The following is a 22,296-nucleotide window of genomic DNA, read 5'->3' on the forward strand; positions in this document are numbered from 1 at the left end:
TACAATGTAATGTAAAAGTTTTATTTCACCCATCATAACTGCCACAAGAGAATAACACCTGGATATTTTCTCATGCACATATGTTGAGACCTTTATCACAAAGTCAACAGTTGCAACAGTAATGAAGTACTCACTATAAATACCCAACATTACTTTGCTCTAGTCACCTCTTCTATGCCGAGAATACTTGTAGCAGTTGAAGCTATGCAGTTTTTTGTCCTCCAAAGCTGTAATAGACTCTGTCTTCAGTCCACCTCTCTTCAGGACAGAACCCGGATTCTTGGAAGTCCCCTGCACCCAATGTGAAGCTATGCCTATGCAAACCCTTTGCAGGCCTAGACCTTGATTCTGAGGCCTCCCACACTCAACCTGGCTGCGAATAGCAAATGCCAGGGCTCAGGGCTAAGAGAGTTAAGATGTTGACAGCAGCCATGGCTCAGTTAAAATCTCTGATTTCGGCATTGAAGAAACATGAAAAGACTCAGATACCACTAAGAAACCCTCCTGGTAGCCCAAGGTCCAAGACTCCATTGTGGTGCTCAACCAAAACATGCAAGGAGAGCATGTCCTTCGCTGTGTCAGGAAGAGTTTTTTTCTTCAAGAAGACAAAGCAAGAACCAAGAACACCTCTTGTTGTCTGCTTCTGCAGTGGCTAGTTATGGACCAGCAGCCCACAGACACAACTGGCAGGCTGTGACCGCAATTATAACAGTATCACTTTATTCCACTGACTTGAAAAATATATCATTTCCTAATTAAAAAGTGTTTTATCTGGGAAGCGATGTTTAGGATGTAATATGTCCAGCAGCAGACATAAAGACAACTGTAGCAGATATAAAGACAAACTTGTTTTCTATCAGTCTAATTGCTCAGAAGTCACCACAGAAGGTCAGTTTTTTCTTATGGGGTGCTCAAAATTTGTAATTTTGAAGAGATTAGCCTTTTTGTCATATATATTTCAGCACAGTGAAATTCTTTTCTTTGCATATCCGGCTTGATAAGAAGCAGGGGTTAGAGCACAGGGTCAGACATGACACGGTGCCCCTGGAAAAGATCTGGTTATGGTCCTTGCTCAAGGGTCCAACAGTGGCAGCTTCGCAGTCCTGGGGCTTAAACCTCTGACCTTCTAATCAGTAACCCAGAGCCTTTACCGTTGAGCCACCACTTCCCTTGCCCTTTTGGTGTTTTGTAACATTCTGCTAACCTGTAACTGGATTTTAATTGTCACTGAAGTACTTAAAAAAAAAAAACAACTTTAAACAGGCATTTCACACAGCATTGAACTATTGTTACGAATAATGCATAATCTACAGAAAGTGAGCAGAAATGATCCCATCTATTTTTCTGATAAAATCTCAAAGCAGTCTATTATTTCTGTTTTACTTGGTCTTTTTCACTAAAAGGAGTGTTCACATCAAATTTCAGACCTGGCCCAATCATAATCTGGTTTAAAATAATAATTAAAAAAAAAATCTGTCCTTTCATAACGCTCACAGAGAATAATTCAGTCTATCAGTGAAGCTCGCAAAGGAAATCTCTCGATTCCTTGTGTGTAAACAACAGTTCTTCAATTCATCTACACACACGGTCTATGGCCGTGCCATTTTTTTTCCTTATTTCAGCACTTATTTCACAAATAACACAAAGCTAGTATGTAATTAATACAAAACATTATATGAAGCTATCGCCAGCTTTGTAGGCTAGAACTGCTCTAAGTCTATTGATACCTTTTGATACACAGTAGCTATACTACAAGCTACTTAGTAAAAGTAGCTAACTACATTGATGCTACTGTTCCAAACTAGAGAAAAGCAACTGTGACAGTTTTACTGTACAGCAGGGATAGTGTAACACCTTGGGTAACCTTTATGACTTTGTTCTAGATCTGTGAATAGCTGGTTCTATGACCAGTTAGCCATTGTTTAGCTTACATAACACTGTCAGGTGTCAGCTGAACACAGCAGAGAGTGTTCTACAGATTGTAGCACAGTGCAAAGTCAGTCACCAGGGGCTTAAGTTTGAGACCTCTATTCTTATGTTGGAACCTTAAGTACTGTAACATGGTCATCCTGTGACTATCTGAGGTGCAGGGTGAGCTTATTGCCAAGCCATGCAGTTTTCTATGCCCCTTGCTGAGTTGATGAGTTGAACACATCACAGCATCCTATCTGGGATCTTGTATTAGGGGAAGCCATAATAAATAGATTTTGCTGTTCTGTTTATAAACCACACTTAGTAAGAAGTAGTTCACTTTGCTTAACTGTAAAACAACAATTATCAAAAAAGCAAAAGATACAGAGATTTCTGGAAATATCTAGCTGGTTAACATTAATGGGCATGTGCTAATCAGTATAACATTGAATTAAATAGCTGCCTTTGGCTGTTTGCCGTAATAGAAATATATAGAACAAATCGTGCTGTTTTGATAATTCACTGCTTCTTCGGATTTCAACAGAAACTACTCATCACCCAATCACTCTTGATCAAACATTTTTGAGTCAGTTTTCATAAGTGTCAACCAAATGAGACACCAAACCTAAGACAAGGTGAAGTTATTCTGTACATTTAGGGTAAACTAGTTCTTTTTGATTTTTTTTTTTTTTTTTTTTTGGCAACTATATTTGTTGGTATGTGCGAGGCAGTTCATTTTTAGTGTGTGGAAATAAAAGTCTAAAGCTTTTAGGTTGACTTTTAGTTTTCAGTGCCTTTAATCAGTGAATTGACTATTTTTGAGATTGACTTCGATGTGAACCAAAACCAGGACTGTGAAAGATAAATATGACTATAAATGTGTGATATAGCTACAAAACCAGATAAAATAGGACAGCTCAATACATGGCCATTAATTCAACACCATGATTCATGTAGGTACATTGCGCTTGTGCTGTTTCTCACATTGACCACAAACAAATGACTAGAAATTGAAATATTACTCACATGAAAACGTGTTATTAACACACAATTGACATAGGAATGCAATAAAATACAGTGTATGTTTCATTATGGAGTAGTGTATGCTTATGTGCATAAAATTAGTGAAAGTTTTAATGAATGAAAATATATAGAGTAAGATATTATATGCAGACATTTCACTTTACCAACCACAATTATGAAAACACTGTATTCTGTAATGAAAATGTGCCTCATTTATCAAACTTTTAGTAAAATTGTGTTTAATCAATTGATATTGGCTTTCAGTAGACTATCAGGTGTGGCTTCCGTTTGGTTAGAATAAAAACCAGCACCCATCCAGCCCTTTCTGGATAACATTGGACACCCCTGCAGAAGGCTATACATTTTATTTGTGATTACTGTATCAAAAAACATAATCCAAAACTTTTCCTCAAATATCTGGAGCCAACCCAGCTGGTAATAAAATAATAAAACCTTTTTTGGTCAGAAGTGTTCAGATCGGAGCAACACAGTTGCACTATTTAAAGTGCTCATGGATGAGAGCTTCAGGCTTGTCTTGTCTTGTCTTCAGGCTTTGTGTGTGTATATAATAAGTCAGTTATGCTATATTACATTAAGTAGCCTTTCTTTGAGTATTCCTGCTAGTGAACATAAGCATTCCTCATTAGTTAACATGTTAGGACGATGTATAACTCTTTTAAAACATATTTAGAATAAACCATAAGCCCTTCAAACCAATACAAATGTTATCTGTTAACAATACAAATTATCTAAAAGAACCGCACACAAAGGTCACCGAGTTGCCATACTGTGTTTATATGTTCATGCTCATTTGTCTCTTCTTTTCTTTTGTCCTCTTGTTGCAGGCCTTGCCGGAAGATGAATGTCCTCAAAGAGAATAAAGACTTGGCCTGTTTCTACACAACCAAACACTCCTGGAGGGGGAAGTAAGTGGCCTGCTCATCTCTCTTCTTGGATCCAACTGGCTCTTCACGTTACAGTCAATGCAGTGATTAAATTTCTCAGCATTGGACTGTGCTATGGAAGCTTGAGTTGGCTGGTTTAAAGAGAATCTTTTATTTAAAATTAGATTTATTTTTTTTAGATTTTAAAAAACAAAGTATGGGTGTGAAGCTCGTCAGACAAAACATTTTGTTGCATCTGCTACTAGCAGTCCTTGGTGATCCCGCACTCTCACCACCGCATTGTTTATAACTTGCATATGACGTTCTTCATTCTTTAAAGCAAAAGTGCAACTCCAAAATAATAAAAAGAAAAACTGTATTTGGCAGTAATGCCATTGCAAATACTGTATGACCTGAAAAAATTACCTGAATCAACAGTTCTCTGTTAATAATAAACAGTTTATTTATATCATAAGGAATATGTTAAACAGCAAATGTACTGAAACAGCCCCTTCCTTCTTATACTTCAACAAACAGAACAAAATGCATGGAACTAAAAACCAACTCATCTTATTTTCAGCATTCACAGTAGAGGTCAATATCAAATTAAACTAACGGACCTGTAAACATACAATTAGAATGCACATAGTGTTGCTATAAGAAGTGCTATCAGTGGCAGTCAATACAACAGTTCTATTTGGTTCAGTTCATTTTAAGGAAAGCACTTCGTGCCAATGTGACTCTTGCTTTATTGCGCTGACCTCTAGTGAGGTCACCTGTGACACTGAAAACCCTTTCTGCAAAGGCTTGAGAAGCTGGCATAGCCAACAGGTCTAAAGCAAAAGGTTTCAACCTGTGATAATAAGTGTCACTTTTTGCCAACCAAAAGTCTATTCCTGTTTCTTCAGTAATGGGTTGCTGTGAAAGCTTTTCCTTATACTTTCTGATCTGCTCCCTCATGCTGGTCGTTGAGGTCTTCAGTCTAGGCCTTCTGCCGCATTTTGAAAGAAACCGAAAGACTGGCAGCTTTGATGAGGAGGGTGCATCTTCTGGTTCCTCAGGATTTTCCTCTTCTGCATCATCTTCAGACTAATCCTCATCTTGTGTGTGTAGCAGAGTGGATTTTTTTGATCACATACTCTGCATTTTTAAGAAGTTCCTCAATATTGTCATCAGCCACATTAACTAGAGTTTCACAGACAGTAGGGTTGACAAAGCAGGCAGCTACTGCAAGTGGTGAGAACTTTTCATCACTTGGATCAAAGAGCCAAGCAAAACGCTGGTTGATAATAATAAATTATGCCTAAAAACACTGAGAACAGCTTTTACACACACAAATCTGGGATTATGGTAAATGTGGGGCTGCGTTCAATGATCTTTGTATTGCCTTGTTAAACAAGATTGATTAACATTTTGATGACTGATTCGCTCATTTCATTCATGAACGTGCCACGAACTGACAGAGCTGCGCCTGTGCACGTACGGCGCTGTACTGTCATGCCAAAGAGGTAAATTAGTGAACGATAAATATGAGTCAATGCATTAAGTGAACGAGATCGTTTAGGCCTACCTAAAACTTGGAAAGGCAGATTCGTTCACAAACCTAACATCACTGTCTTACATTAAATAAAAATGAACATTTTTTTCAAACGTGCACTCTTCATTTTGTTACATAACCGATTCAATTTGAGGACAGCAACAAATACTAACCTAACATCACTGTCTTACATTAAATAAAAATGAACATTTTTTTCAAACGTGCACTCTTCATTTTGTTACATAACCGATTCAATTTGAGGACAGCAACAAATACCATTTATTATCTTTAGCAGGTCAATCACTTTTAATGTACGATCTAATGGAGTCACTTCTCTAGTTAGTACAGGTCAGTGAGAGGCTATACTGTTTCAGTTATGCAAAAGCACACCGACTCAGATAAGCTGACAAAATAGCATTAGCAAAAATGTCGTGCTTACCTTGAATGAATTTCAGGATGATTCCCTTGCAGATGTCGCTTTAGATTTGTTGTGTTTTTACCAGCGATTTCCGCTCCACACGGTTTACACAAGGTCTTGTTTGTTTTGACATGAAACGTGAAATTGACCCATCTATCTTCTACCAGCTGTTGCCATTTCATTATAGTTTAAGTCAGACAGATACCCAATGTATGCAAGATGATATCGTGTACTCGCATCACGTGTTGCCAGTTGGATCAGTACTTTACTTTTCAAATGTGTGTGTGCGTCTTACCGCACCACGCACCAAGATTAATTCTGATTGGATCTTTTCCAAAAACGTCCCTCACTCACATTTTCGTCTCGTTTTTATTAGTTAACGAAAATATCAATATATTGTAATTATAGTTTTCATCATCATCACTTAATTTGATATTTAGTTATCGTTTCATTTTTGTCAGTGAAAACTTGTCGTTGACAAGTAATTCTTTTGCCTGGGTAGTTTATTTTACTACAGTGCTTGAAAAGCACTGTTTTTTCTAATAGTTCTTTCTTCTTCTTCTTCTTCTACTACTACTACTGTTCCTATTCTTCTTATTAGAGAACTGCTTAATGTGGTGTTCAAACTGTGTTTCAAAGCTCTTGGTCATGAGATGTATATACAGTCAGGTCTGTATTTGGACAGTGACACAGTTTTTGTAATTTTGTACACCATCACAATGGATTTGAAATGTGATTGAAGATGTAGACTTTCAGCAAGATGTGATTGAAGTGTAGACTTTCAGCTTTAATTCAAGGGGTTTAACAAAAATATTGCATTAACCATTTAGGAATTACAGACTTTTTTTTTTTTTTTTTTTTTTTTTTTTTTTCTTTTTCTTTTTTTTACATTTTCACAGGCTCAAAAGTAATTGGACAAACTAACAATCATTTTGGGTCATTATCCATCTGTACTGTGATGCTCTATCAGTTTTGCAGCATTTGACTGAATCTGAGCAGAAAGTATAGCTCTGTACACGTCAGAATTCATCCTGCTACTTCTACTTCCATTTGCAGCCATACATGCCAATGCCATAACACTTCCTCCACATGTTTGACAGATGAGGTGGTATGCTTTGGATCATGAGCCCTTCCATTCTCCATACTCTTCTCTGCCTATCATTCTGGTACAAGCATCAGAACTAGTCAGGCTTTTTTTTTTTTTTTTTTTTTTTTTTTAAGCAAAGTCTAATCTGGCTTCTCTGTTCTTGAGTCTTATTGATTTGCATCTTGAGGTAAACCATCTGTATTTACATTCGAGAAGGCGACTCTTGATTGTAGACTTTGACAATGAAATGCCTACCTCCTCCAGAGGGTTCTTGACTTGGCTAGATGTGAAGGGGTTTTTCTTCAACAAGGAAAGAATTCTGTGATCATCCACTTTAGTTCTTTTTAAGACTGTACCAAATTTGGCCACTTCTAAAGTTTCTGCTATCTCTCTGGTAGGTCTTTTTTTGTTTCAGCCTAATGATGTTCTCCTTCACTTGCATCAACACCTCTTTGGACTGCATATTGAGAGTTCCCATGAACAGCTACCAAATGCAAATTCAACGCTTGGAATCAACTCCAGACTTTTTATCTCCTTGTAATAATGAGGAAACAGGCCACACCTGGCCATGAAACCGCTTATCAGTCAATTGTCCCATTACTTTTGCACCTGTGAAAATGGAGGGGTTCTGTTAAAAAAAAAAAAAATTGCTGTGATTCCTAAATGGATAATGCAATATTTCTGTTAAACCCCTTGAATTCAAGCTGAAATTCTATGCTTCATTCACATCTTGATTGCTTCATTTCAAATCCATTGTGGTGTACAGAAGGCAAAATTGCAAAAATTGTCCCTGTCCAAATATTTATCGACTTGGTTTTGAGAATGTTTGTAGTTTTTAAATTATTTAAGTTTAAATTTTGAGTGTTTGTAATAGACACCCATTAAAAGTACACAACGAAATATTATATGTAATTTGAGAGTTCTGTGATGTCACAAAGGGCCACACACACATCTCTCACAAGCACTGCACACTCTCACAAAACACAGAAATAAATACCCTGTGAAATATGATTAAGAAAATACTGAGCTTTGCTAAATGTGATGTCCATTTTTGTTTTAAAATCTGGTATTTGTTATACAGTCCCCAATACTGGAACGGCAAGGTCAATTATTTTGTTTATGCTATACACTGAAGACATTTGGGTTTGAGATCAAAAGATGAATATGAGACGATAAATCAGAATTTCAGCTTTCATTTCCTGATATTTACATGTAGATGTGTTAAACAATTTAGAACCTGGCACCTTTTGTTTGAACCCTCCCATTTTTTCAAGTGATCAAAAAATATTGAAACATTTGACTGACAGGTGATTCTTGTTGCCCCAGTGTGCCCTGTTAGATTGATTGTTTAAACAACTAATAGCTCTGCATGTCTACTCTTGGTTTGGTTTGTTGTTAAAAAGGATAAACCAACATGACCAGAAAGCAGTCTATGTGAGAAAAGCAAGCCATGTTGAAGCTGAGAAAAGAGGTAACATCAATCAGAGCCATTGCAGAAGCATTGGGGATAGCCAATACAACATTTTGGAATATAATTAAAATAAAAGAAACCACTGGTGTACTAACAACCATACATTGAACAGGTCAGCCAAGGAAAACAGCAGGTTATAAACAGAGGTGTATACAAAAGGGGAGAAAAGTAGCCAACTGACTGACATATATTAATATATAGTTGATATAAAAAAAGTCTACACACCCCTGTTAAAATTGCAGGTTGAAATCATGTCAGATCTTTTCAGGGCTCCAGAGAAACTTTTTTAAGAACCGTCCCAAACTGAAATTTGACCGTCTCAAATATTCTGTTAGATTTATTTCATGGTTAAATTTCTTGTACTGCTATTAATATCAGCAATTAGCTGATTTTGGATTACAACCCATTGAAGCATGGCCAGTAGCCTTAATTGTCACCGCACTCACGCAGTGCATGTGTATACACTTGAATGAAACATGATAGGCCCCTTCAGGACAAAGTCCTGAGAAGGTCTGCCAAGTTTGTTTGCATAGTGATCAATAGAGGGTGGTGCTAACTTCAGAAAACTTTTTCTCAGGAAAGTCAGTCCGATGGACCTGAACTTGGTATCCTGCTTTTTTATCCCAATTTGTAGGTGTATTGTTAATGATGACCTTAGAATAAACGTGGACGCCATCAGCCAATCAGCTTACAGTTGACACTTGATAGGGTTAAAAACGTGCAATCGTTACAAAAGTTGAATAATGTGTCCCTCTAGTGACCCACAAAAAATGCTGCATCGCCACTCAAATTGGCCAGTGGGGGGGTGCTATTAATTTTTTTTTCACTTATAAACAAGAATATAAAAGAATTCTTTTTTGGAACATATAGCCCATCCCTACTTTTTTATAATTTGTTTTATATGCGAACCCCTCTTTTGCAAACTATTTTTAGGATTGTTAGATTTTCCAAACTGTGGTGTCAAGTTACTCAGAAGAGTCCATCCATCAATAATTATTAAAAACTTCGGACAGTTGTATAGAATTTTTACCGGCTACCAATCAGTCAAGTGGGACTTAATTTAATCAAACGGCTATAACACATGATAAATTAGATGGATATGTAGAAAATCACCTAGGTTAAGTTAACCTAGTTAGGTTAAGTGATTTGGTGAATATTCCCTGAGTTCTAACCATTTGTTTAGAGTGAGAAAATCCAGTCTGCTGTTCGAACTTGTCATAGACACCCATTAAAAGTACGAAAAAGGACTACTTGTCAGTTAAGCATTCTGGAGAGTCACAAAGGGCAGTCTTGTGCACACACGCACATGGTGCAGGTGTGCAGGCCAGCACTTTGACACAGATAGGCATTTATCTTCAAAAGTAATCCTCTGTCTATTCATGCACATGTATAAATACCACTATGCCTGCAAATTACTACTACACTTTCATCATTAGCTCTCACATATACTCCTGTACAGAACTACAGATGTATCATTTTAATGCAATTTAACTTTTTCACTTTTTCATCTGTCCATCAACCCATATAAAATTATTTACAAACATACTCATCACTATGAAGATCTTCAGTATATATGTTATGTATTTTTGTTACATTTTAATTTTTTTTTAAATAAACCTTACTTCAACAATTAATTCTTTCTTCATCAACTATTTTACTTTTTAGCCTTTTAACCTTTTTAAAGCTTTTAGTCTTTTAAGCGGGTTTGTCAAGCCAGCAAAAAGTTTGCTCTCAAACTTCACTTCCTAGTTATTTTTATTATGTTGGCTTGACAAAGGCAACATTCTGTTCTTCGTATCAACTTATTATCTAGTGTGTTGCAGAAGCAAAACACTAATTGTTCTCTGATTTTATTATTTCGTGTGCTGAGGTCGCAACACACTAATTGCTCTCAGATTTTATAATTATTTAGTGTGTATTGTTCTCCAATTTTATTATTATTTAGTGTGTGGTGGAAGCAACACACTAATTGCTCTCTGATTTTATTATTATTAGGGGGCAAAGCACCGAAGGTGCGTAGGCACCCTATTGTTATTCGACCTTTTCTTCTTCTTCTTCTTCTTTTTCTTCTTCTTCTTTTTGTTCTTCTTCTGGCTAGGGTGTCTATGGCAGTCCATAGAACTGTCTGGTAAAAAAGATGTGAAATTTGGCGCACTGATTGGGGAGGGTCTAAGGAACATTCTGACCAAAATTGGGCGAAGTGCTGCCAAAGCTCTAGCACCACTATCAGGTCAAATTTGGGCAAAAGATTATGATCATAATTTTTTGAACCGTGTGTTCAAACTTTAAAAACCAGTAGGCTATTAAAAACTTTAAATTTGAAGCTGCCCAACCAACGTTGAAGCTGTGTGTCGCAACACACTATCTATCTAAGTCAAATTTTGGACTTTATCTCCTCCGAGGGCTTTTAAGCTACATCCACCAAACTTTATCCGACTTCCTTCCACGAGGTGTGCTTGCACTTTTCTGAAGGATCTCTTCTTTTTTTTTTCCTCTCTTTTTTCATCCCTTTTTCCCCATTCACTTGAACAGGTTTTTCTAACTGCTCCAATCCATTCAGTTCTCAAGCTACAGTCACCAAAATTGACATGATCAAACCTGGGTACACCAGGACCCATCAAACTGCAGACAGATCAAACTGCATCAAATTGCAGACAGATTGCACTCATCCTTATCTTTATATCGATCTTTGTTTCTTCCTCTATTCTTTTATATGAGGGAAAGGTAGAGTGGGGGATGTCATCGCCACTCTAGCTTTGAGAGTAAATTGTCTGATTTCACTCTTTCACCAAAACCTTTTTTTATCTAAAATCCATATACTTTCACCTAGAAACTCCATTCAATCTTTAACCATTGAGCTACTCCCCTTTTCTAAAACCTCAAACATCTAATAATTTTGAAATATAGTTTTCAAGTTATGAATGTTTGTTTGGCACTAGGGCAAGTAAAATGCCCCATTCACTTCCTACAAAATCTGGACTGTGATTAAGCAAGGCACAGTCCTGAAACCACATTTAATCTAGCCGCACATAAATTGTATGGGCGCTGCTTTTAGACGCTTAGCGGTGATATCACCGAAAGTAGAAAGCAGGCGTCCGCAAGCTCCTACACAACCAAAGCAACTTAATTTTGTACAAAATAATTTTATTGAAAACTGATGTTATAAAAATAATTTTATTTGATAATTTTAAATAAATAAGTAACAAAATGAACACACAAGTATTTGAGTATACAGGCTAAATGTTTTTATGTTTATGCTCTTACATTTAAAAAAATGGGCACATTTAAAGAGATGCTATAAAGAATTAAGTCAAATAAAGTTACTAAAAACAAAAAAGTTTTAAAAAAGTGTTAATGGTTCATTTCACAGAGAAAATCTCTGTCACCCAAATATTATTTTACTTCAACTTACTGCTGAAGTAAAATGGAGAAATCTCAAACTCACTCAGATCAGTTCACAGTGAGCAACTCTATGCTCACAATAGAAGTGAATTCATTTTACTGTGGGATTTTAAATTAATTGCTCTTCAAATACACTGGATCTGTCAGTATAATTGAACCAGGAGGCTATTTTAATGCATTATGAAAGGGACATTTCAACTTGTTAAATGGTCAACCCTGTGCAGATTAGTTCACAGTAAGCTACACTATGTTCAGAATAAAGATTAATTAATTTTTTTGTAGAATTTTAAAGTAATTGCTCTTCAAAGTCTCTGGATTTGTCAATATAATTGAACCAGTAGACTATTTTGATGCATTATAAAAGGGACATTTCAACTTGGTAAACCCCATGCAGATTAGTTCACAGTGACCTACTCTATGCTCAGAATAAAAATAAATAAAATTTTCTGTAGAATTTTGTAGTAATTGCCATTCAAGATCTGTCAATACAGTGGAGCCAGGAGGCTATTTTAATTCCTAATAAAATGGACAATTCAAATTAGTATATGATTAAACCCACTCACATCAGTTTTCCATGAGCTACACTATGCTGAAAAAAATGTATTAATTTTACTGTAGAAGGTTACCATATTTTGGCCTTAAATTTAAAATATCAGTCAATTGATTTGAGCAAAGACATGTTTAATCTACTATAAAATGCTCATTTCAAATTATTAACTATTATGCTCTAATAGGGGATTCACAATGGTGCATTGGGTAGCATTGGCACCTCACAGCACCAGGTTCCTGGGTTTGATCCTGAGCTTGGGTTATTTTCTTCTTAGAGTTTCACATGCTCATGTGGCTTTCCTTTAGGTTCTCTGGTTTTCTCCCACTGTCCACTGTGGGAGGATTGGCTATGCTAAATTCGGGCATCCTATTCCTATCTCATGATATATTGTTACCCCTAACACCACTCATATTGATAGGACATATTGGAGGCTTTGTCACAGGCTACACACGCACTCTTTAAAATAGCCAGATAACCCAAGGTCAAGATCATACCCAGGACCCTTGGGCTGTGAGTTGCAAATGCTACCCACTGCACTCCCCTATTGGAGCATAATAGAACAAGTAGCGCACTCTAACCATGATGGTTCCTCTTTCCAGGTACAAGCGAGTTTTCTCTATTGGGACACACGGCTTGACAACATACAACCCTACGACATTAGAAGTTACAAACCAGGTATGAGTACCAGTCACTGTAGAGGGAGCTATATCCAGCAGAGGTGGACAAATGGTAAATTCATTCGTGCAAGTGAAAGCTCCAGTGTGCTGCCAAATCTAATATTATAACCAGAGGAAGGGCTGGCTGGTAGAAATGGTACTAGCAGGGTTTTTAAAGATAAAAAAAAAATCAATGTCAGATTTCACATTTGGGTTCCATCAAATTATTTGTGGTTAACAAATGTTGGATTATTTTGGGCTTTTGAGTAGCCGAGCACAACAGCACCACCAGCAGTCATAAGAAAAACACACAGAATAGTATGAGACACCCACTAAATTTGTTGCGCATTGGGACCAATATTTTTCAGCCTGCTTCAGTAACTTCAGTAACAGATCCTCAGCTGTCAGGTTACGCACTCGGTCGCGGGTATAATGAGCATGTAAAATGGAGGCTTACTTCCAGCATCATTCTTTTTCCTCAAAAGGCCTTTGGAGGAGTAAATAAAAGTTGAAAGAATGAGCACATGCTGTCCAATCTTAGTATATATATTACAAAAGAACAGTCAACAGAACTGAAAGTTTAATGTTTTGTTGGTTTGTGTGAAAGAGTTACAGCTTTTCTGTTTACTTTGTTTGCTATTCAGAAGAAACTAATATTTCTATTATACCATCAATGATACCTCATGATTTAATGCAGTGCTCAACCGTACGTTTGTTTTTGAGCTTTTGATAGATATTTGATATTAGACATTAGAACTTTCATCTAATATCACCACCAGTTGCCACTGCCCAGAAGCCCAATTAACTAGGCCAGCAACTGACATAATTTACTTCAAAATAATAAGCTAATCATGTGCATTAATTAGGGCTGCAACTAACGATTATTTTTATAATCGATTAATTGGCAGATTTTTTTCTTCGATTAATCTGATTTTTTTAATGTGTGTAAGTATGCATTGTTATTATGTTATGCATTATTGTTTGTGCATGCACGAAAAAGCACTGATAATCAAGCTACAGTCCTAAATTAATAATAAAAAACTCACTTTCACTGCTTCTTAAGGTTTCTGTTACTCACTGCCTTTAGGCATATTGTTTTACTTACAGTCCGGTCCGGAAGTATTTGGACAATGACAGAGTTTGTGTGATTTTGCCTTTATATACCACCACAATGGATTTGAAATCAAACCATCAAGATATGATCGAAGTGTAGGCTTTCAGCTTTATTTTAAGAGGTTCCACAAAAATATGGCATTTACCATTTAGGAATTACAGACATTTTCAACAAAGTACTTCCATTTTCAGGGGCTCAAAGGTATTTTGACAATTGACTGAAGAAGTTAATTGACCAGGTGCGGTCCATTCCCTTGTTACTTGAAGACAAATGAAGCAGATAAAAGGTCTGGAGTTGATATCAGCTATTGAGTTGGCATTTGGCAGCTGTTCGACTGGAGCCATCAATATGAAGTCTAAGGAGATCTCAGTGCAAGTGAAGGAGGCTGAAAAAACAACATAAATCTATAAGAGAGATAGCAAAAACCTTAGGTGTGGCCAAATCAAAAGTTGGGTACATTCCTAAAGAAAGCAAGCACTGGTGAGCTCAACAACATCGAAAGGCCTGGAAGACCACGGAAGACAACTAAAGTGGATGATCACAGAATCCTTTCCTTGGCGAAGAAAAACCCCTTCACAACATCAACAAAAGTCAAGAATACTCGGGAGAAGGTAGGCGTATCATTATCAAAATCAACAATCAAGAGATGCCTTCATGAATGTAAATACCCTAGGGTTTACAACAAGATGCAAACCACAGGTAACATTCAAGAACAGGAAAGCCAGATTAGACTTTGCCAGAAAACATCTAAAAAAGCCTCCCATGTTCTGGAATAAGATTCTTTGGACTGATGAAACCAAGATTAACTTGTACCAGAATGATGGGAAGAGAAAATTATGGTGAAAGAAAGGAACAGCTCATGATCCAAAGTATACTACATCACGTGTGAAACATGGTGGAGGCAGTGTTATGGCATGGGCATGTATGGCTGCCAATGGAACGGGCTCACTGGTGTTTATTGATGATGTGACTGCTGACAGATGTAGCAAGATGAATTCTGAGGTGTATAGGGCTATACTCTCTGCTCACATTCAGCCAAATGCAACAAAACTGATAGGACGCCACTTCACAGCGCAGGTGGATAATGACCCTAAACATACTGCGAAAGCAACTAAAAGTCTTTTTGAAGGCAAAGAAATGGAATATTCTTCAATAGCCAAGTCAGTCGCCTGATCTTAACCCAATAGAGCATGCTTTTCACTTACTGAAGACAAGACTGAAGACAGAAACACCCGCAAACATACAGCAACTGAAGGTGGCTGCAGTGGAGGCCTGGCAAAGCATCTCCAGGGTTCAGGCAGTCATTGACTGCAAAGGATTTTCATCCAGGTATTAAAATTATGGTTCTATTTAGAATTATGTCACTTTGTCCAAATACCTTTGAGCCCCTAAAAATGGAGGTACTTTGTTGAAAATGGCTGTAATTCCTAAATGGTAAATGCCATATTTTTGTGGAACCTCTTAAAATAAAGCTGAAAGTCTACACTTCAAATCTTGATTGTTTTATTTCAAATCCATTGTGGTGGTGAATAAAGGCAAAATCACACAAACTCTGTCATTGTCGAAATACTTCCGGACTTGACTGTATGTTTACTTTGATCGTACCATTTTAATTTGACATTACAGATCTTACTTGCATTACCACTGTTTATCACTGCATCTACATTGCGAGTGAGGAGTGCAAAGCAGCGCTAGTTACAAATAGATCGCTCCCGTTATAATAAACAACAATAAACGAATTTCCACTGCAATGTAACTGGTGTCACATTTTTTCATATTGTACATGCCTATGGTATTTACTGTACATGTCCTTACTGTGTGACTCCCTCTACAGTGGCCTTATGGGGATATATGTGGTATCTCACCAGTTGGAAAAGGACAGGGCACCGAATTTAACCTTACCTTCCGGAAGGGTAGTGGGAAGAAGTCTGAGACACTCAAGTTTTCCACTGAACATCGCACAGAGCTGCTGACAGAGGCGCTGGTGAGCAAAACAGGGGGAAGAGGCAAGATATAAGAAGGAAAGTAAATGGAGTACAATTTAAATAACTATGAGTCATTAGTCTGAAAGTAAATGTTATGGATTATACACAACATACATTACTGTGCAAAGGTCTTAGGCACATGCAAAGAAATGCCATAGAGTAAAGATGCCCTCAAAAATAATGAAATTAAATGTTCTACATTACACAAAGTACTATAAAGAGCAGTAAACAGTAATAAATGAAACAAAGTCAATATTTGGTAAATATTGCTTAAAAAAATTAGTAGTCTCAGGTACAATTTGTACAGTTTTATAAGGAAATTAGCTGGGAAGTTTTACTGAGCATCTTGCAGAACCAGCCACAGTTCTTCTGGAGGCTTTGACTGTTGCACTTGCTTCTTATTTTTGCAGCAAAACCCAGCATCCTTCATTATGTTTTTTGCCTGAAAAGTGGTCTCTTGCATAATATGCTGCTTTCTTTACTGACATACAAACATTTTTCTGTAACATTTAATTTTGTGCTAGAAAACTAATGTCTGGAAATCAAAAATGTGTTTGTACTCACTTGATAATGTAGAAGTCATAAAATAAAAATCTATAACAAAGTTTGTACTAAAAATATGGCGCCTAAGACTTTTGCACAGTACTGTATATATCTAGAAGTATCTGGATACCTGGTCACCCAGCGTTTCTTCCAGAATCAAGACTATTAAAATGGAGTTGGTCCCCATTTTGCTACAGTAACAGTCTCTACTTCTTTAAGATCTGTGACAGCTCTGTATGTGTGTGTGTGTGTGTGTGTGTGTGTGTGTGTGTGTATGTATGTGTGTGTCCATGTGTCAGTGACTCAACTAATGTGTGGTGGTCCGGGAAAACCTGTTAGTGTGGATCGATTCTGGTAGACAAATCAGATTTTCACCAAAAGTGAATTTTTCTGCCAGTAATATACTTTGACATCTCTACTTTAAGAAAACATAAAAATATCTTACCAAAATGATGTTACATTTTTTGTAAGGTTATTGTCAACAAATCCTATGTCATACATTGACTTGCAGTGCCTTGCAAAAGTATTCATACCCACTGAACTTTTCCACATTTTGTCAAGTTACAACCACAAACAAAAATGTATTTTATTGTGATTTTATGTGATAGACCAACACAAAGTGGCACATAATTGGAAGGAAAATGATAAATGGTGTCCAAAATTTATTTTTACAAATAAATATCTGAAAAGTGTGACGTCCATTTGTATTCAGCCCCCTTTACTCTGATACCCCTAACTAAAATCCAGTGGAACCAATTGCCTTCAGAAGTCACCTAATTAGTAAATAGAGTCCATCTGTGTGTTATTTAATCTCAGTATAGATACAGCTGTTCTGTGAAGCCCTCAGAGGTTTGTTAGAGAACTTTAGTGAAAAACAGCATCATGAAGACCAAGGAACACACCAGACAGGTCAGGGATAAAGTTGTGGAGAAGTTTAAAGCAGGGTTAGGTTATAACACAATATCCCAAGCCTTGAACATCTCACAGAGCACTGTACAATCCATCATCCGAAAATGGAAAGAGTATGGCACAACTGCAAACCTACCAAGACATGGCCGTCCACCTAAACTGACAGGCTGGGCAAGGAGGGCATTAATCAGAGAAGCAGCCAAGAGGTCAATGGTAACTCTGGAGGAGCTGCAGAGATCCACAGCTCAGGTGAGAGAATCTGTCCACAGGACAACTATTAGTCGTGCACTCCACAAATCTGGCCTTTATGGAAGAGTGGCAAGAAGAAAGCCATTGTTGAAAGAAAGCCATAAGAAGTCCCGTTTTCAGTTTGCGACAAGCCATGTGGGGGACACAGCAAACATGTGGAAAAAGGTGCTCTGGTCAGATGAGACCAAAATTGAACTTTTTGGCCTAAATGCAAAACGCATTGTGTGGCGGAAACCTAACACCTAACACTGCACATCACCCTGAACACACCATCCCCACTGTGACTTCCCTGTCCCTGTTGAAGAAAAGCATTCCCACAACATGATGCTGCCACCACCATGTTTCACGGTGGGGATGGTGTGTTCAGGGTGATGGAGAGCGTCTGTGAACAGCAAAAGTCTCGCCACAGATTCTAAATTGGATTTAGGTCTAGACTTTGAATGAGCCATTCTAACACATGAATATGCTTTGATCTAAACCATTCCATTGTAGCTCTGGCTGTATGTTTAGGGTCGTTGTCCTGCTGGAAGGTGAACCTCCGCCCCAGTCTCAAGTCTTTTGCATACTCTAACAGGTTTTCATCTAAGATTGCCCTGTATTTGGCTCCATCCATCTTCCCATCAACTCTGACCAGCTTCCCCAATCTGACTGAGCTTGAGCTATTTTGCAAAGAAGAATGGGCAGAATTTCACTCTTCAGATGCGCAAAGCTGGTAGAGACATACCCCAAAAGACTTGCAGCTGTAATTGCAGCGAAAGGTGGTTCTACAAAGTATTGACTCAGGGGGGCTGAATACAAATGCACGCCACACTTTTCAAATATTTATTTGTAAAAAATTTTGGACACCATATATCATTTTCCTTCCACTTCACAATTATGTGCCACTTTGTGTTGGTCTATCACATAAAATCCCAATAAAATGCATTTTTGTTTGTGGTTGTAACTTGAGAAAATGTGGAAAGGTTCAGTGGGTATGAATACTTTTGCAATGCACTGTAAGCCTGAGTTATGGCTACAGAAATGCTTACTTACTGACTTAGACTAAAATCTAATTACATTCTAATACCATTCAACTACCGTTCAACTGTGCACATGCTTAGTAAACCAGATATTTTGTTAATATAAAAATTATATTGTTTATTTAAAAAATACAATGCATAGTCAAATAGGTAACCAAGTATTATTAAAGTCAACAAAAGCACTGATTTGTTTGAATTGATTTCTTTATTGACTTGATTTCAGTTTTAGTACAATGGAAAATGTTTTAAAAATATTCAAAAATAAATGGCCTTTACAAAAATTTTGGTTGATACAATCATATCTGAGAATTTAGAAATTACTAATGAATAACACAAATCCAAAGTGACATTCTGATATTAGCTGTTTACATGCAACCTAATCTGTTAATAATCTGACTGAGAGCTCAATCAGAATAAAGAACCTTTATGTTGGAACAGAGTAAACAGATCAAGACCAGTCCAAATGAAATTTCTCAGATTGAACGAGGTGGCTTAATGTTCTTTTAATGATCTGTTTGGAAGAAGAATAACAGCCTTGTAAACCTTTCTCTGATTACTGTGTCCGATTACTTTCATTATCGGAATGAGCGTGTGTTTTATGCATGTGTGTTTGGGTAAAGATGCCCAGTTCATGTTAGAGATTTTAATCTGTTAAAAATAGCTGAGGTTAATTTGGCATCAGACTAACATTTTAAGGCAAATGAGGTCCACAAATTGATCTAAATAAAGTAATTTGCCAGATATTCAGCACAGCTATAGAGCATGCACATGGAAAATAAAACATTTATATCTTGCACAGTTTTTCCTAGACAGAGGCTTTTAATATTGGTAAAATTAGATGATGTGTAAAGGTATTATCCCAATGGATAATGTGTGTATTTGTTATTTTCAACAACTAGCGCATCCGTGTTCCTGAATGACAGGCAAATATGAAATGTTGAGCAACTTTATTGTGGTCACAAGCTCTTTCCATTTAAAAATCACGCGTTGATGAGTTATTTTGCTGAGACTGAAATAATTTAAAATTCTTTAACAACACAAACAGCGTGATTTAAAAAGCTGCATGCGCTGAGCTGTGCTCCTCGTTGTCATGGTAACATCGACACTATTCCGCACTCCCAGCACAAGCATAATCAGATTACACGTAACATGCATATAAATGAAGATTGCCCGTTTTATGATACATATTAACAGTTTATCTGGAATCTAAAATCGGAGCGACTTCATTCAGATTGGTGAAAATCTTTGCATGTAGAATGTCATTTTTCAATTTTACATTTCAAAAGTGAATATGTGACAGTGGATGAGAATATCAGCTTTTATTTCATGATATTTACATCTAGATGTGTTAAACAGCTTAGAACATGGTGCCTTTGGTGGTAGATCACCCAATTTGTAGGTGAGCAAAATTATAAGAACAGATAGTCTTAAAGTAAATAACACTTGTTATTAATTGTTTAAACAATCAAGCTAAAAGAGAACACCTGGGCAGCAAGAAACACCAGTCAGATTCCAATCCCTCTCTTAGTCTAGCCTGAAATTCTGATGATATACTGAAACTGAAATGGGTTGTGAGTCAAAGGGGAAAACATAGAGAGACTCTCTGGGATCTTAAAGTATTTCTTAACATCTACCCACACCATGATATTATATACAACAAATTTCTTAGAACTTAGCTTCATTTAAGCAAGCATTTAAAAGGAATGGGGGAGCATGTCTCAGACTCTTTGGAGAGAGTCTGTCCTATTTGAACACCAGCTAATCATATGCTTGACTTGAGATGACCAGTAGTATAACTATGTTGGACACATAGGCACCCCCTTTTTCCTTTGGTCTCATTAATTTAGAAATCTTAAGTCTTGACCTCTTATTATTCCACACAAAATTTGACAGGATTCAAGTCCTTAAGAAGTCCTTAAAGAAGGAGGAGGGTAGATGATAAGTCGATAACTAGAGTAAATACAGTAAGTGAGGAAGGATATTAATTTTTATTACATTTACCCTACTCAAAAGAGAGATATGGAGGAGTTCCCATGTTTCAAGTTCATGTTTTATATTGGCCACTAAATGAAGATCATTTTTATTGATGAGCTTATTAAGATCAGAGGTGATACCTATGTATCTGAAACTGTCTTCTGCGAATTGAAAAGGAAAAGTAATCATCCACAATGCATTAAGAGCTACATTCAGAGGCAAGGCTAATGATGAAAAATGTATCTTGTAGCCAGAGAGATTACTATATTGTAAGATACATTTCATTATGGCTAGATAGACTTCTGGGTAGGTCATGTATAACAAAACATCATCTGCATACAATGAGCTACCCCTCCCACATCAATACCAAATATGGCTTGGCAGGGAATAGAGCAGGGGTGAAAGCGGACATCCCTGTCTATCTAAAAATTTTCAGAGACTAAACCATTAATAGTGATTGCAGCATAAGGGCCCGCATATAATAATTTATCTAAATGAATAAAATTTGTTCCCAAATGAAAGTTTTCAAGAAGGGCAAACAAAAATGCCCATTCAGTTCTGTCACCCCCCTGTGACAATGAAGGCAGGGACTAAATCTTTTCTGATGGAATCTATAATATTTAGCAATCTACGTACATTATCAGAACTGTATCGCATTCTTAGGAGCCCAGTTTGTTCGGGGTTAAAAAGTTTGGGCAAAATAGCCTCAACTGTCCAGACCAAACCCATGACAAAAGTCATATGAAGTCATATATTTTGATAACAAATCATTGCTTAGACTTAAAAATTCCAGGCAGAGGGTATCCTGCACTTCTATGTGGTAATTTGTCCCAATGAAGTCTGCGTTTTCATTTAACAGAGATAACCTATTCTGTCAGATTCTACAACACAATGGACAAATGTTTAAATAACTTAAATAAAAAGACATTAATAACTAGAAATTTAGCCAAGAGAGCAGTGGTTTTTCCACACTGATGTTAACGTGAACAGAGATCAGTGAAGTGGAGTGAAGAGACAACGATGAGGCTTGTGTATTCTCAGGTAATGAGGCAGAGACTGTTTACTAATCAAAGTGAGAAGTCATTTCCTGTTGTTGGCTTATATTTTAGATTTTATGTCCAAAATGGAAACATATTTCAGATCAGGAAAACCTGTAGTTTTTGAAATTTTATGTAGTAGAAAATGTGAAAATTTGACCATTTAAGGTTTTCTGAGGCCACCACACGCATATGGTGTAAGTTTGGAATGTTTTCTTATACTTGCCTTTTTCTATTCTGTAGAGGTTTAGAACAGATTTTGCTGAGGGAAAGATAACTGGAAGAGTGAGTATTGTCAACTTTCTGTACACAAGTAAACAAATGTTTCATTTCAGTTCAACTTTTACATAGACAAATCCTGATTTGTGGGTTGATTGGGTGGATGGATGGGTGGGTGGATGGATGGATGAAAGGTGATATTCCTCTGGCATGGCTTATGACCTTGTGATGTGAGTAAAATTTGGCAATTCATAGGAGGCTCATAGGAAAGATTCAGTGTGTGTTTACACAGATAAATACCAAGTTTA

The 22,296-nt window shown here is 36.9% G+C and overlaps 1 protein-coding gene across 3 annotated transcripts in view; it reads left to right on the forward strand.

The window, feature by feature from the left end:
* The window catches only part of LOC113541200 (dnaJ homolog subfamily C member 13), a 154,212-nt gene that overhangs the window by 29,741 nt on the left and 102,175 nt on the right, over positions 1-22,296 (forward strand). For all 3 annotated transcript variants that reach the window (XM_026938046.3, XM_034298136.2, XM_026938043.3), the window contains exons 2-5: positions 3,780-3,860; positions 12,883-12,958; positions 15,888-16,037; positions 22,013-22,054. In XM_026938046.3, coding sequence (XP_026793847.3) covers positions 3,793-3,860; positions 12,883-12,958; positions 15,888-16,037; positions 22,013-22,054 — 336 coding nt within the window. In that variant the 5' untranslated portion in view covers positions 3,780-3,792. The remainder of the gene's footprint in view (positions 1-3,779; positions 3,861-12,882; positions 12,959-15,887; positions 16,038-22,012; positions 22,055-22,296) is intronic.

The sequence above is a fragment of the Pangasianodon hypophthalmus genome, chromosome 22, assembly GCF_027358585.1.
Source record: "Pangasianodon hypophthalmus isolate fPanHyp1 chromosome 22, fPanHyp1.pri, whole genome shotgun sequence".
Taxonomy (NCBI): domain Eukaryota; kingdom Metazoa; phylum Chordata; class Actinopteri; order Siluriformes; family Pangasiidae; genus Pangasianodon; species Pangasianodon hypophthalmus.